Genomic DNA, 16,299 nt, shown 5'->3' with positions numbered 1-16,299 from the left:
CATGCTGGTTTAAAGGAGCCTTACATCCCTCTTTAGGAAAAGAGTAGTTGGGAAAGGGATAAAGCCTTCCTTTGTTGAGATTACAGGGGGCCTCTTCTCTATTAGCCACCAGCCGGATTATGGTCTGTAATTGTGTCTCGATTAGACTGAGTCGTTCCAGTAGCAGAATTAAGCTCTCTGCAGAGATAAAGCTTACCTCACTGAGAAGTTCAGCATCAAAGCAGCTGAGCTTTGTGTGGGTGCCGTTTGTCTGGGCCTCGTTAGGGCGTGTCATCCTTCTAGATCCCTTAGTTTTGCTCATGTCTTCGGCATTGTTGTCTTTACTTGGGGCATTTATGGGAGGAGAGCAGTTTAAACTTTCATAAGCGGGAGGGAGGATAGTATCAAAGTTGGAATTCGTAGACCCAAGGTTCTTGCCAGGCTCGTTATCAGAGTTTATCTTGTCCTTGGGGAGGAGGAGTGTCTCCAGTTTGAGTTGTTTCTTTTTCTTTGTCGACGGCCCGTCGTCGGAGTTTGTGTGCAGGTATCTTTTCATGCCGGTTGTCTTTTCATCATACTCTGCAGTTCAAGAGTAAAGTTTGTTGACTTCCCACTCCCTCTTCCACACGTTGGCCTATAAATTCCATAGCCCTTTATGTCCAGATAGTGAATTATGCCACCCTGTCAACCATTTATAAATGCTGCCGTGGCTGCTTTGGAGTTTGGTGCTATGCAAGGTGAAGTACTTCTTGCAATATCTTTTGCAGAATAAGAAATCACAGAGGCAGCTCCCTAGTGACATGGTTTAGAAAACTTTCAGGGTGGTTCTCCCAGTTTGGAGGAATGGGCAAGTCAGATCTTGGACATGTGCGCTAACCCCATCACATACTATGGCCAGTCCTCCCTTACCCACCTCCAACTAGAGATACTTGCCTAGAATGCAAGAAAAAGGGGAAATTTCTCCATTTTATGTTTGGAATGTCTCTGTCCAAGGAAAGATCTGATTGAATTAGATAAGCTCCTTCCATGCAGAAGATCCACATACGTGCGCCAGTGTACATTAAGAGCCCTTTCACATGAATGCTATGAAGCATTTTCAGAGGGTTAAGCTATATGGCTCTGACAACTCATTTAATTTTTTTTTCCAGTGCCTGATTGAGAAACAATAATGTGGACCATCTTTCAACTTGTTCATATCCAGGGCCTTCCTTAACCTGCAATAAATGTCCCTCTTTGACTTTTTTAAACAGTCATGTACTTCTTCCAGCGTTAGTTTATGTGGTGACCAAATGCTCAGGAGAACACAGCTCCAGTGTGCCTAGAACTTCACAGAAACAGGAATTTTGGTGGGTGCAACTTGTCATGCAGTTGGGGAAAAAAGGCCTTCTGAAATTCTTCCTTTTACACAGCTTTCCATCAAGTCTTGTTTATTTATTTATTGAATTTTTGTTAGCAAAACCAAAATATATATACTATTAACACATAAAACTGACTTAATATATAATCAAAATACAGTGGTGCCTCGCAAGACAATTTTAATTCATTCCGCAAAAATCATCGTCTTGTGAAAAAATCGTCTTGCAAGGTTCCCTCTGCATCAGTCTTTAAAAAAAAAGTCTTGCGAAGCATCAGTCTAAAAAACAAAGTCTTGCGAAGCATTGGTCTCAAAAAAAAAAGTCTTGTGAAGCACAGTCATAGAAGAAAAGGTCTTGCGAGGCCCCATAGTGATTGCAAAAACCAATCGTCTTGCGGGTTTTTTGTCCCATGAGGCAATCGTCTAGTGAGGCACCACTGTACTGGAACACGCCTCCCCCTAGGGACCATTATATCTTACATATTTTGCTTATAATCATAATCTTCCTTCTCCTCTATCCACCACGAAAATCCTTCCAAAAATACATATACTCATTGACCGTGAATGCTCTCAGCTAGTAGTTCTAGGCTTTCATTTCTATTTCCTTCCTGACTTACAAAGATACAAACCACTGGATTTCCTGCAAGATGATGATTCTGATCTTTTTTACTCAGTGTCACTCACATAGCCAGTTCCCATCGTTCTGTATGGCTTAGGCTTAGATGGTATGGAGATACTCATGCCATAATAACTGACATAACCCTGTTTCTGTGTTATTTATACGAAAATGATCATCTGAGGTAAAGAGGGTGGTAGGGATGCCCATTTAGACCTTCCCCAAAGTCTTGCCACTCCTTTAGTGCCCTGCCCAGTATTACCTCTACAGCAAGGGGCTTCTGGTAACTATCAAGGCTCTTTAGCATTTTAGAACTTTGCAGTGCCACTTTGCAGGCAGGGCTAAAAGTTTAGGCCTGCTATCCCATTGGGTGAATGGATATCACCTTTGCAGGAGTAATGCATGAACAGGCCTGTTACGTTTACTGTTCCTTACCCTGCTAAATGCTCAGTGTAATGATGTCATGAAGAGTTAGATTCTCCCATGTTTTGGAGGAAGAGGAAGATAACTTGACATGTGATGGGATTGCCAGATACAGCATGATGTTCTGTGCTGAGCTGTAACATGTCAAGATTTTGCCCATTGGGAGATATGTCTCTGTATATGAACATGTAGAATAGTGGAGACTAGTAAGGGGGCTTTCCTGGAGGTTGAAATAAAGCAGTTCCATTGATCTCACAACACATTGACCAACATCATAAGTCTGCAAATAATAAGCATGGTGAATTTTTTTGGTTTTGCTTTCAGGAAGTCCAACGAATCATTATTGAGAAGGACGAGTCAAGATCAGAGAAATGTAAGTATTAGGCTCTTAACTATTGGAAATATTTAAGTCATTTTTTGATTTCTGCATTTATCTTAGTGAAATGTCTTCCCTGTAGCACTAACAGGAACAGCTTGGTTGGACTTGCCTAAGAAAAACAAACCTGACAAACCTCCATTTGCCCATCTCATCATTGATGGCAATAAAATTCCAGCTGGTAAGTTTCTTTTTAAAATCTTTTTCAAAAGTGACACTTCTACTGATTATGTATGTTAATGTTTTATTTTTGCTGTGTCTCAGTTAGGCTATTATAAATTACCGTGCTAACCAGTGGTGAAGGGGACAAAACTGTGATTTGCAATAATGTCTGGATTAATGTACAGTCATGTGAAAAAGAATATGCACCCTCTTTGAACTCTATGATAGTTTTACATATCAGCACATAATAAAAACCATCTGAGTTGTTAAAAATCGTACTTAATTTTTGACACATGGCTTCTCCATTTCGGCTTTATTTGTGTTAAATAAATAATGACATGGTGTAATATGTCATGTGTTGTCGTTCATCTGAGGTTGTATTTACTTACTTTTCAGACCTGCTAAGGACCAGATGATTTTTATTATGTGCTATTATGTAAAACCATAGAATTCAAAAAGTGTATACTTTCTTTTTCATATGACTGGTTTGTAGTTGTCCCGAAAACCAGAATCTGAAGTCATTAAATGATAATGTATGTTGCACCTCGTACAGTGTCTCCAAAATACTTCTACATCTATTTCCAGGACAGAGCAGGAATTCATATAAATTAGACTGGTCAATTAAATGGCCAAAAGGAAGAGGATTTATGGACTGAAAAAATAAAATTTAAAAATCAACTTTCAGACTCTGGATTTGATAAACTCTTGTGCAAAAGAATGAAACAGCTGATCTTTACTATACTGGTGTCCATATAAAGTTTCCTGCAGTGGAGAGCCAGTGATCTTTATTTGCTATCTATCCATTGAGTCAAATGTTTCCAAGCACCCTACCTGTGTTTTTCAGCAGCTTGAAACATATGGCTGGAGTTTAGAAACATGTGTTGCTTTATGTAGGAGAAAACCATCATGTGGTGAGTGTTTAAACAGTAACTATGTGGTTACCCACCATCTGACTGTGCCAGCACAAGCATAACTAGTAAGATCCTACGGGCCAAGACTAGGCTGTGTTAGAGAGATAAATTGCTAGTTTCTGTTGCCTTGACTTCCACCTATAAACAATCTATTTTGTGTAAAGACTTCAAGAAAAAGCATTTGGAGTGTAAGCTTTCTTTTCTACTCATTATACACCACAAGTATAATGCTGTATTTTGCCCATGCCACACAATTATGCTACAATTGAATCATCAGTGGAGGAAAAAGACCAGAAAAATGGAGGAGGCTGAAGTCCAAGGTATTTAAGAAGTAAACTGGGTTAAAAGTTATGGGCTCCCTAAAGAACCAGTTGACGACAGCAAACAAATAGAGGAAGAAAGAGAGGTCAAGAGTTAAGACTCTACAGTATATTCTCTGGAGTTGATCTGTAGCATGAAGATGCAGTAGAAACAGGCTCAAAAGCCAACTGTGTACCATTTGAATGGCAGAAACAGCTTTTTTTCTTTATGTCTTATTTATCCGTTGTGTAGCAGAACGATAAAAAAAGGATAACCATCTCTATTCCCAAGGTGGAAGAACAATTGCAGAAAGTGTTATTTATATGCTGCATAATTTATATGTGAAATTGAGCTTCAGGGTAAAGCAACTTTTTCTTCTAATTTGTTTTCCTTGTAGGAACTGGCAAAGTGAATCTCACATCCTGGCATCATGACAAAGGCTGGGCAAACATACTGAACATGACCTTCAGTGATGGAAGATTAATAGCCAATCATGATGGCTTTTATTACCTGTACGCCAGTGTATGCTTTAGGCACCATGAGACACTGGGGAACCTAACTGGACAAATTCTTCAATTGATGGTTTATGTGACAAAAACTGATGTTAAAAGGAGAAATTCTGTAGTCCTGATGAAGGGAGGAAGTACAAAGAATTGGTCGGGAGACTCAGAGTTTCACTTTTATTCTGTCAATGTGGGAGGTTTTTTCAAATTGAAATCTGGTGAAATAGTAGGTGTACAGGTATCACACCCATCATTACTGGATCGCTCCCCAGAAGGAACTTACTTTGGAGCTTTTAAAATACGGGATATTGATTGATCCTAGCTAGAGACTTCCTGAAAGGGGAAATATAATATTTATCAAACTGGGTCAGATATGATTTTACAGCTTATGATGCCCAGTTGTACAGAAATCAGAATTTATCCTAGGCAGCCTTTTCCACAACTCAGTTTCAGCTCTACTAATTATATTAGCATTGTTTTGTTCCAGTGCTTAATTCCAGTACTTAATGCTGACTCTTTTGAGTGATCTGGGTTGTGGATTAGACTAGCACAGGGTGGCATCCAGTTCAGAATAGTATCCAAACTATTGGCTCTGAAAACAAATAAAAATGCAAACACAGTTTGTGTTGTGCTGCAGAGAAAAAGGTTTGTGTCTAGGCTAAGTTAGTCATATATCCATTTGGAATGAATGTGAAAAGTTAATTTCCATTAGTTTCAATTAAGTGTATGTAACTTGCAGAGGAATCCTGAACATGTCTACTCAAGAGTGAAGTCTCATTGTTATTGTACTCATAGAGACTTCCTGCCAGGTAACTGTGTAGAGGATTGCATCCTGAGGGTACAGTCCTTGGCACTGTCAATAGAGAGCAAGTCCTGTTGTTCTGTGTAGAACTTAAATTCTGAGTAGATACGCTCAAGCTTGCACTTTAGTCTAGATTCCGCCTACATTCTATTACTGCATTTTTACAACAACAACAATTCTCTGGTTTTGATTGAAGACATACATTTGTGTATTTTACATTTTGTGTTATATGTTACTCTGTAACATAATCTGTGCACTGATAGCACTGTTTTAATAAGTGTTCTGGCAATCAGATGATTTGGAAACATTTTTTTTAGCCCAAGCATAAACATTTCTATAGACTAAATTCAGGGGGCATGTTGGAATCTCTGATAAACAATGGAATTGTCATTTTTCTTTTATGTTTTCCAGATGAAGGAAAGGTTTATATTTCCTGCTTTTCTGCAGGCAGAATTGCATCTTGTGTGTGTTGTATGTTATACCTATGTGCCTTCTGTAGTTTTCATCATTCCTCTCCCCTAGGCCTAGTCGAGGGCTATGAAGGATCAAAAGATCCCATGTTGAACATTTTTCTGGTACTGAATTTGTCCTGATTTGTTCATCTTCACATGCTATCTTACTGACTACAAAAAGAAGGTGCTCTTCCTGTTGCGATGTAAATCCAACCTTTAAAAAAAAAAGAGCAGGGAGGCAAATCTGCTTATCTTGATGATAGTCAACTATGGGCTAATTGACTGTGTGGCAATGAAATGAGGTGAACACCTGATTGGCAAACCATTTACTCCATTATTTTAGTTACTTTTATATCCTTCCAGTAAGCTCAAGGCAGCATACATGCTTTTGCGCCTTCCCATGTTATTCTCGTCACAACCTAGTGAACTATATGATTTTTAAAAAGTTATAAATAGGACATTGTTTTAAAGTGGACATCTAAACTATTGGATTGGATCCAAACTCAGTTGAATGTAAGTGCTGCTGAAATAGGTGAGCAGGTTAGTAATGATTCAAGTCACATTGATTTCAATAAGAATTAAACTTAACTAATATATTATAGTTCCAATCCCTGTTTTTCCCCCCAGGGGGCATATATCAAGCTGGGTTTAGCATCCCTTTGGTTCAGTGCTGTATCCACAGAGAAAGTAAAAATTATCACATGGCAACCCTGCAGCAGCAAGAGCTTCTAATAAACCCTTGGGATGTGGCAGTTGTCCCATAAAACGAATGGTTTTTTCCTTGATGAATCCATCAAAACAAATTCATAGTGGACTTTTAAAGGTATTTTAATGGCTAAGTATTGCCATCGACCTGGATACCTGATTCTCATTGTGGCACCATTGTTTTCCCTTTCTAAGCCTTCATTTTATAACTTCATAGTGACAGTGGTAAATATTGCTGAATATCGGAAGCTCCATTGTACTGGCCTGGTTTAGACATGAGAACAAACCATAATTTGTTGCAGCTAGCACAACCTTCACACTTGCCAAATCTAAGGGGCAATTTTCAATGTTTTTTCAATGTTTTAGTCTTCCCTGAGCTGTTATGAAGGAGAAAGACTCCCACCCCACAAACTGAAAATCAGTTAAAGTAGCTGAGGAGCTCCCCAGGTATAGCACTGCTGGTCCCCACAGCCACTAAATGATGCAGGGGAGAACTGTTTTTTTTTTAATAGGAAAATTAATGAACAGAAAATATTTGCACTGGAGTGGAAACTGCCATCTTTTGTTTGAATTCCAGTTAATTAAGCCAGGGTATCAAGAGTGGAAATTAAAAGACTGGTCTGAATATAGCACAGTTATCTGTGTTTACATGGAGGAAACGACCGTTTCTTACAAACAAGGAATGGAATTACAAACAAGGTGGGAGCTTTCATTCTCGAGTGTCACGTTGGTCCAATGATACCTATGTTGGCTTTTAATTCTGGACACAGTTCTATCCAAACTAGTTTTGTCTGTTCTGTTAATGGATCACCAAAATCACAACCAAAATATGTTATTCTCATTTCTGCTGCCTGAGAACCTTGTAACAGGAAGTATTAGGGATTGAGAAGCTCAGTGAATTACCTCACTGGGTCAACCAAGATCTCCCAGAACATTTGTGACTCCCGGGCTGATGGCCTGGCCATTTGTGTTGCCTTGGACAGAATGCCTAGGCCCAGAGTGCCATCAGAGAGAGGGGCAGGTAAAGCTATTTTTGAGTATTTTTCTGCCTGGTCTCAACTTGATAATTATTAAAATTAATAGGGAGTGGCCCTTGAATATTGTGCAGGCAAAGTGCCCCACTGTTTTTTGCATCGAGCTATCCCACCTCCACCGTGCTCATGCCACTTAAAGTCTCCTCAGGAACTATAGAATATGGGGTGGGGGAGCATAACGCACGTCTCCCTTTTTACAGTAATGTATCATCAGCTAGAACAAACTTGGGCATTAGTTGATAAAATCAGTTGAGGTTGGTGTCATCTGTTAAACTGTTACGTTCTTCTCTTGCTTCCTTGACTTTGTAGCTAGTGCATCATTGGAGTAAGGTTGTAAGTTCCTTATGTTAAGCACTAAGCCTTTAACTTTGAGAGGCAAAGAGCTATTAATGGATTCTCAGCGTTGTTTCATTGCCAGGGCTTGCAAATACATAGTTTCTAAAAAAGGCAAAATAGGTATTCTTCTATTCTCTAATATCAAGGTATATTTCAGATGTAATTTTTTATTTGAAAAGTTCTGTAATTTATATTTGTCCTTAACTATTTGATACAAAATATTTAAATATCTCACTGTATGTATATTTAATGTTTGAAAATTGTTTGTACAGACATGAATTACTTGTGCACTTTGTTGATCCCATTTGGGAAAATTGCAGCTAAAATGATCATTTGCCACTTGCAAATGTGATATATTTTCTGTGTGCTTTATTAATTTAATAGCTTTTGGTTTATCAGTATTATTGAACAGTCCAGGGTCCTATATGCCATTAGATTACGACTGTTGATAACTTTAGGTGCTTTACTATATCTGAGCTTTACTCAAGAAATTTCTTGTTCTAGAGCGGATTTTCCAAAGTCAGTATTCTACACTCCAGAGAGGAAAGCATTGGATTCTTACAGGAGGGGATTGTCATACCAATGCTGACATTATGGAAGACTATGCAATGGACCAAAGAGATCTGTTGATAGCATTTATTATTCAACAGATATTTTATATGACAATAAAAATACACCAAAACTGAAAATGCTCTGGTAGTTTTTGCAAAACAAGCATTTTCCAGTAAATAGAGGCCTTTGTTACAATTTTGTACTGTACAATAAGCACTGCTTTCAAATGATATGACTTCTTTGCAATAAATGCATTTCTAAGAAAAGGGAGTTTGTGGTTTGCATTTCTTTCCTGCTCCCTCATTGTTTCTCTGCAGATTTGGCTCTTCCGAGTCCTAGTTGCCACTAGGTGCAAATAGATTGAAGCAGATATGCTAGGTACTATTGCTTTTAGGGCAACCTGCAAAGAGAAATGTTGTTGCATTTACTGAAAAATTATGAAACTCTTCTGTAGCAGTCTTTACTGAACTCTGTCTGTAGACAACCAGTGGTTTGTTTGCTTTTTTGTTTTTTGTTTTACATTCTTGTTCCTTTCCACTTCAGCACAGCACCCAGTCAGGTATACCACAATACATGATTGGCAGCACACAGAGATTTATTTCTGTCTTCGTTTTGAGTTTTGTGGCTTGTCCCTTGATTGCATTATATTAACATTATTTTGGGGAGGGAAAAGTCTTTTTGCATTCTAAAAACAATAAGCAACTATATGTGTGGCAAAAATTAAGATAATTAAAAGAATTACAAGTGCACTCATGCAATAAACATGTTTGAGAAGGAATGTGTGAAGAATGAGAGTTGTAGTCAAAGGAGGGATGAGAGTTCCAGGCTATCTATATTTCATACAGGAAGATCCAGAAAATTACCTTCTCAGTCACAGCTGCCAACGATTTGAATCGAGCTGCTGTAAATACATGAGGTCTCTGTTAAGAAGTTGTGAGTTGGGAAGCTTGACTTCATAAACGGTTCTTTGAGGCCCATATTAGATACCAAGCTTCCCCCTCACCATTTCTTTGTGTGTCTGTCCTTCTGGGTATGTGTGTTTTTGTGCACATTCTTTAGCTGTATGCATTTTTTCTATAGTCTGAATTTTTTTTGTGTGCATTTTAAAATTGTATCTATTTTCCTCGTGCGTTTCTAAGTGTATGTATTTTTCATTGTTTTGGTTTATCACCTGAATCATATCATGGGCTTGGAAGAGGATAAACAGCCAACTGTATATTGTGTTCCTTACCAAGAGAAAAAATCGTATGTATTCTGATCTGAAACTTCTTATCCATACCTAGTTTAAGTGCTAGTGCACAAACTTCAAATTTTCTGTCATAGATAAACAGCTGAGCTAATGTAGGAGAAAGCAACCAAACACACAATTACAACATGGGGGATACCTGGCTCAGCAATACTACTAGTGAGAAGATTCTTAGAATTGTCGTAGATCACGTGTTAAATATAAGCCATGTAACGTGGCTACAAAAAAGGCAAATGGTATAGATTGTTTTAATAGCAGTATAGTCTCCAAACCCAACAAGGTACTATTTCTCTTCTATTCAGCACTTGAGAACTGTGTCCAGATCTGGGCACTGCACTTCAAGAAGGATGCTGACAAAATGGAACAAGTTCAGAGGAGGGCAACAAGGATAATTAGGGAAGGGGGTTGAAACTAAACTCTGTGAGGAAAGACTGAAAGAACTCAGCATGTTTAGCCTTGAGAGAAAAAACTGAGGGGAGATATGATAGCACTTTTCAAATACTTGAAAGGCTGTCATTCAGAGGAGAGGCAGGAACAGTTCTTAATCAGCCCAGAGTGCAGGACACACAACAATGGGCTCAAGTTACAGGAAGCCAGATCTTGGGTGAATATCAAAAAAAACTTCCTAACTGTTAGAGCGGTATGGAAATGGAACCAATTACTCTGAGAGGTGGTGAGCGCTCCAACACTGAAGGCATTCAAGAGAAATTTAGACAACTACCTGGCAGATATCCTTTGATTTCTTTTCCTGCATTGAGCATAAGGGTGGACTCAGTGGCCTTGTATGCCCCTTCCAACTTCATTACATAAGAACACGAGCCCTGCTGGATCAGGCCAAGGGCCCATCTAGTCCAGCTTCCTGGATCTCACAGTGGCCCCACCAGATGCCTCTGGGGGCACACAAGACAACCAAGATACCTGTCTCCTGATACCCCTCCCCTGCATCTGGCATTTGGAGCCAGACCTTCCTTTTAAGCCTGGAGAGTATACATCCTCATCATGGCTTGTAACCTGCAGTGGACTTTTCAGGAAATCTGTCCAATTCCCTTTCAAAGGCATCTACACCAGATGCAATCACCACAGCATGTGGTGAGGAGTTCCACAGACTAACGATACACTGGGTAAAGATATATTTTCTTTTATCTGTTCTCACTCTCACAACACTCAATTTGAATGGATGACTCCTGGTTCTGGTATTGCGTGAGAGGGAAAAGAGCTTCCCTCTATCCATCTTATCCACCCCCTGCATAATTTTATACATATTTTATACATCATGTCCCCCCTCAAATGCCTTTTCCTTAGACTTTTGTTGTTTAGTTGTTTAGTTGTGATCGACTCTTCGTGACCCCATGGACCAGAGCATGCCAGGCCCACCTGTCTTCCACTGCCTCCCGGAGTTGGGTCAAATTCATGTTGGTAGCTTTGATGACACTGTCCAACCATCTCATCCTCTGTCGTCCCCTTCTCCTCTTGCCTTCACACTTTCCCAACATCAGGGTCTTTTCCAGGTAGACATCACAGGAGATAGCCAATGTATTGGAGCCTCAGCTGTCCTTCCAGTGAGCACTCAGCATTGATTTCCTTCAGAATGGATAGGTTTATTCTCCATGCAGTCCAGGGGACTCTCAAGAGTCTCCTCAAGCACCACAATTCAAAAGCATCAATTCTTAGGCCATCAGCCTTCTTTATGGTCCAGCTCTCACTTCCATACATCGCTACTGGAAAAACCTTAGGTTTGACTTTGTGGACCTTTGTCGGCAAGGTGATGTCTCTGCTTTTTAAGATGCTGTCTAGGTTTGGCATCACTTTCCTCCCAAGAAGCAGGGATCTTTTAATTTCATGGCTGCTGTCACCATCTGCAGTGATCACGGAGCACAAGAAAGTAAAATCTGTCACTGCCTCCGTATCTTCCCCTTCTATTTCCCAGGAGTTGATGGGACCAGTGCCAAGGATCTTAGTTTTCTTGATGCTGAGCTTCAGACCATTTTTGCACTCTCCTCTTTCACCCTCATTAAGAGGTTCTATAATTCCTCCTCACTTTCTGCCATCAGAGTGGTATCATCTGCATTTTGGAGGTTGTTGATATTTATTCCGGCAATCTTAATTCCAGCTTGGGATTCCTCCAGTCCAGCCTTCCGCATGATGTATTCTGCATATAAGTTAAATAAGCAGGGAGACAATATAAAGCCTTGTTGCACCCCTTTCCCAATTTTAAACCAAGCAGTGGTTCCATATCCATTTCTAACCGTTGCTTTCTGTCCCACATATAGGTTTCTCAGGAGACAGACAAGGTGGCCAGGCACTCCCCTTTCTTTAAGGACTTGTTGTGATCCACACAGTCAAAGGCTTTTGCATATTCAATGAAGCAGAAGTAGATGTTTTTCTGGAACTCCCTGGCTTTCTCCATAATTCAGCGCATGTTAGCAATTTGGTCTCTAGTTCCTCTGCCCCTTTGAAATCCAGGTTGTACCTCTGAGAGTTCTCAGTCCAAATACTGCTGAAGCCTACCTTGGAGGATTTTGAGCATAACCTTGCTAGCATGTGAAATGAGTGCAATTGTATGGTAGTTGGAGCATTCTTTGGCACTGCCCTTTCTTGGAATTGGGATGTAGACTGATCTTTTCCAATCCTCTGGCCACTGCTGAGTTTTCCAAACTTACTGGCATATTGAGTGTAGCACCTTAACAGCATCATCTTTTAAGATTTTAAATAGTTCAACTGGAATGCCATCACCTCCACTGGCCTTGTTGTTAGCCATGCTTTCGAAGGCCCACTTGACTTCGCTCTCCAGGATGTCTGGCTCAAGGTCAGCAACCACACTATCTGTGTTGCCCGGGATATCTTTCTGGTATAATTCCTCCGTGTATTCTTGCCACCTCTTCTTGATGTCTTCTGCTTCTGTGAGCTCCCTACCATTTTTGTCCTTTATCATATCCGTCTTTGCACAAAATGTTCCTGTAATATCTCCAATTTTCTTGAACAGATCTCTGGTATTTCCTTTTCTGTTGTTTTCCTCCATATCTTTGCATTGTTCATTTAAGAAGTCCCTCCTTGCTAACCTTTTGAAGTCCACATTCAATTTTTTGTAACTTTCCCTATCTCCCTTGCATTTCATTTCCCTTTACTGCTCTCCTATTTGTAAGGCCTCGTCGGCCAGCCACTTTGCTTTCTTGCATTTCCTTTTCTTTCGGATGGTTTTTGCTGCTGCAATATTATGATCCTCCATCTGTAGTTGGCACTCTGTCCACCAAACTGAGTTCCTTAAATCTACTCTTCACTTCCACTGTGTATTCGAAAGGGATTTGGTTTAGATTATACCTGACTAGCTCAGTGGTTCTCTTGACAAAACTCTATTAGCCTTTGCCCTGCTTCATTTTCAACTCCAAGGCCAAACTTCCCTGTTGTTCCTTTTATCTCTTGACTCCCTACTTTAGCATTCCAGTCCCCTATAATGAGAAGAACATCTTTCTTTGGTGTCAGTTCTAGAAGGTGTTGTAAATCTTCATAGAATTGGTCAATTTCAGCCTCTTCAGCATGGGTGGTTGGTGCATAAACTTGGATTACTGTGATGTTGAAAGGTCTACCTTGGATTTGTATTGAAATCATTCTATCATTTTTGAGATTGTATCCCAATACAGCTTTTCCCACTTTTTTGTTGACTATGAGGGCTGCTCCATTTCTTCTATGGGATTCTTGCCCACAATAGTAGATATGGTAATCGTCTGAATTGAATTCGCCCATCCCCATCCATTTTAGTTCACTGACGCCCAGGATGTCAATGTTTATTCTTGCCATCTCCTGTTTGACCACATCCAGCTTACTAAGGTTCATAGATCTTACATTCCAGGTTCCTATGCAGTATTATTCTTTGCAGCATCGGACTTTCATTTCATTTCCAGGCACGTCCACAGCTCAGTGTCCTTTCGGCTTTGGCCCAACCACTTCATTAGCTGTGGAGCTATTTGTACTTGTCCTCCACTCTTCTTCATTTTCCAGCATCATATCTTTTAGCCTTTTGTTTCTGTTCATGGGGTTTTCTTGGCAAAGATGCTGGAGTGGCTTTCCAGTTCCTGCTCCAGGTGGGTCGCGTTTAGTCAGAACTTTCCACTATAACCTGTCTGTCTTGGGTGTCCCTGCACAGCATAGCCCATAGCTTCTCTGAATTACTCAAGCCCCTTCACCATAACAAGGCAGCAATCCATGAAGGGGTTTCTTTAGACTAAAGAGCCTCAAACACTGTAACCTATCCTCATAAGGGTGGTGCCCCTGCCCAGTCATCATTTTAGTCATTCTGCACCTTTTCCAGTTCCACTATGTCTTTTTTGAGGTGCGGCAATCAGAACTGTATGAAATACTCCAGGGGTGGCCCTAGCAGCGTTTGTGCAATGGCATTTTACTGTTGGCTGTTTTATTTTCAATCCTCCTTTTTTATTTATTTATTTATTTATTTATTTATTTATTTATTTATTTATTTATTTATTTATTTATTTATTTATTTATTTATTTATTTATTTATTTATTTATATCCCGCCTATCTGGTCAAACAAGGACCACTCTAGGCGGCTAACAGTCTTAAAATAGTACAATAAAATGTAAATAACAGTTCTAAATCATAAAACACTACAATACAGTGCAAAAACATAAAACATAACATAGCATGTAATTGGCCTTCTTCACTGCCACTGCACACTGGGTTGACACTTTCATCGAGCTGTCCACTAGCACACCAAGTTCTCTTTCCTGATCCATCATGGACAACTCAGAACCTATTAGCTGATAACTGAATGTAGCATTTGCCCCTTAGTTACCCCTGGTTATTTTCCAACCACTGAGCACATGAAGGCAAACCAAACTCCTCTTCACATGCTGCCACCAGTTGATCACTAAATCAACATACTTTTTAAAAGAAAGATGAAGGTCCATTCATCACTGTATTTTAAATAAAACAGGTTTATTGATTACAGATGTTTTGATAATTATTCGTACATATCTTCTTCAGGTTTCTAAATCATCAACAACAATATTCTATTTGATCTTATAGTTACTATTCACTCTTCTGATTAATCACATCTCAGATCTCTCAAATATCACTCTATCTCTCCTGACTCCACACTCTCTCCCACTCTCTCCTCTCTCCTCTCTGACTGACCGTTCACTCTCAGGCTCCGCCTTTTTTAACCTCTCTCTCAGCTCCGCCTCTCACAACATTAACCTACAACATGAATGCATGACTATTTAACATAATAAGTGTGAATGCCACATTGAAGTTGTGATTTTTTTGTCCCAGTGAGCATTACTTTACATTTTCTTATATTGAAACTCCTTTGCCATGTTGCTGCTAAGATTCTCCAAGTTTAGAGAGGTCCTTCAGGAGTTCTTCATAATCCCTTCTGGTCTTCACCACCCAGAAAAGTTTATTACAGTATATACACAGAAAACCATTACAGTATTCTATGATTCTATGATGTCGCCACATCTGTCAAAGCAAACTGAGACTAGTTGCAAAGCATAATCTATGAATGAATCTGAATTCTATTTTATTTTTAAAAGACGATGCTTTTGATTAAATGACATGATGATCAACATTCACTGATTTCAATTGGCATTTAAAACTATCATTTTCACCAGTTTTTAAACGTATATTTTAGCTCTCAGAAATTTTTGTCTTTCTTATGAACAGCATTCACAAGCAGGTTGTTGCAGAAAGAACAAGATTACAAGTAACATTGAATACAAATGTTTAAATGCAGTGTTTTGGCACACCATTGATGTAGAAAGAGTTGGATGACTATGGGATTTCTTAAGCATCCAAGTTGCGAAAGCAGCAAAATATGCTTTCAAAATCATTGACATTGTTAGTTGAGAATGGATAGAGTTGCTTATGTTTTGCCTTCCAAGATGGAGGATTCTTTCCAGTTGCTTCATAACAGGAATCAATCCAATCCTTGGTCAGATTAGAACTGCCATCTTCATCAGTGGCACTCTGTCTGGGGGGTATTCATGAGGATAAGGAGTCTCCTTGCTTCTTAAGGAACATAAACAGAATGTAAGATCATGTCTGTTAAATGGTACATAATGCAATCCTTCCTTTGCAGCAACTTAGATACCATGGAAAAAGTGTGTAAAATAATTTGTGTCACAAATCTCTCTTCTTATCCCACTTTTGTTCTACCCACTTCTCTACATGGCCAAGAAAGGGAGAAAATGGGACTCGATAAGGTGATTAAGCTGTCTAGGTAGCTCACAGAACTAGAGCATCTGACTGGGCAATCAAGGTTCAGGAGCCCATTTGTCGAGTGTGCTTCCTGGGAGAACAGCCAGCTTGGGCAAGCTATGTGGTTCCTGGAAGGAGGAATGGGTCATCTACGTCTGAGTACTTTATACCTAGAATATTCTGAGGATGATTGTGATAAACTGGCATCAAAAGCACATGCTAAACTACATTATAAGATTATGAGATCTCAGAACAGCAGGTATGAGACACACTCTCATGATTACTTATGTAAGGTACTTGGTAATGTAAGCAACGTTTCTCCTTGAGGGTAGTC

General features: G+C 39.5%; 1 protein-coding gene across 1 annotated transcript in view; it reads left to right on the top strand.

Moving 5' to 3' along the window:
* TNFSF11 (TNF superfamily member 11) overlaps window positions 1-8,771 on the top strand; it is a 38,483-nt gene extending 29,712 nt beyond the window's left edge. Inside the window, exons 3-5 of the mRNA XM_072994769.2 lie at window positions 2,697-2,745; window positions 2,831-2,929; window positions 4,519-8,771. Coding sequence (XP_072850870.1) covers window positions 2,697-2,745; window positions 2,831-2,929; window positions 4,519-4,940 — 570 coding nt within the window. The 3' untranslated portion in view covers window positions 4,941-8,771. The remainder of the gene's footprint in view (window positions 1-2,696; window positions 2,746-2,830; window positions 2,930-4,518) is intronic.
* Window positions 8,772-16,299: the final 7,528 nt, after the last annotated feature.

The sequence above is a fragment of the Pogona vitticeps genome, chromosome 3 (assembly GCF_051106095.1).
Source record: "Pogona vitticeps strain Pit_001003342236 chromosome 3, PviZW2.1, whole genome shotgun sequence".
NCBI classification, from domain to species: domain Eukaryota; kingdom Metazoa; phylum Chordata; class Lepidosauria; order Squamata; family Agamidae; genus Pogona; species Pogona vitticeps.
Note: the sequence above shows the minus strand (reverse complement) of the source record. Positions and strands in the feature narration are given on the sequence as shown.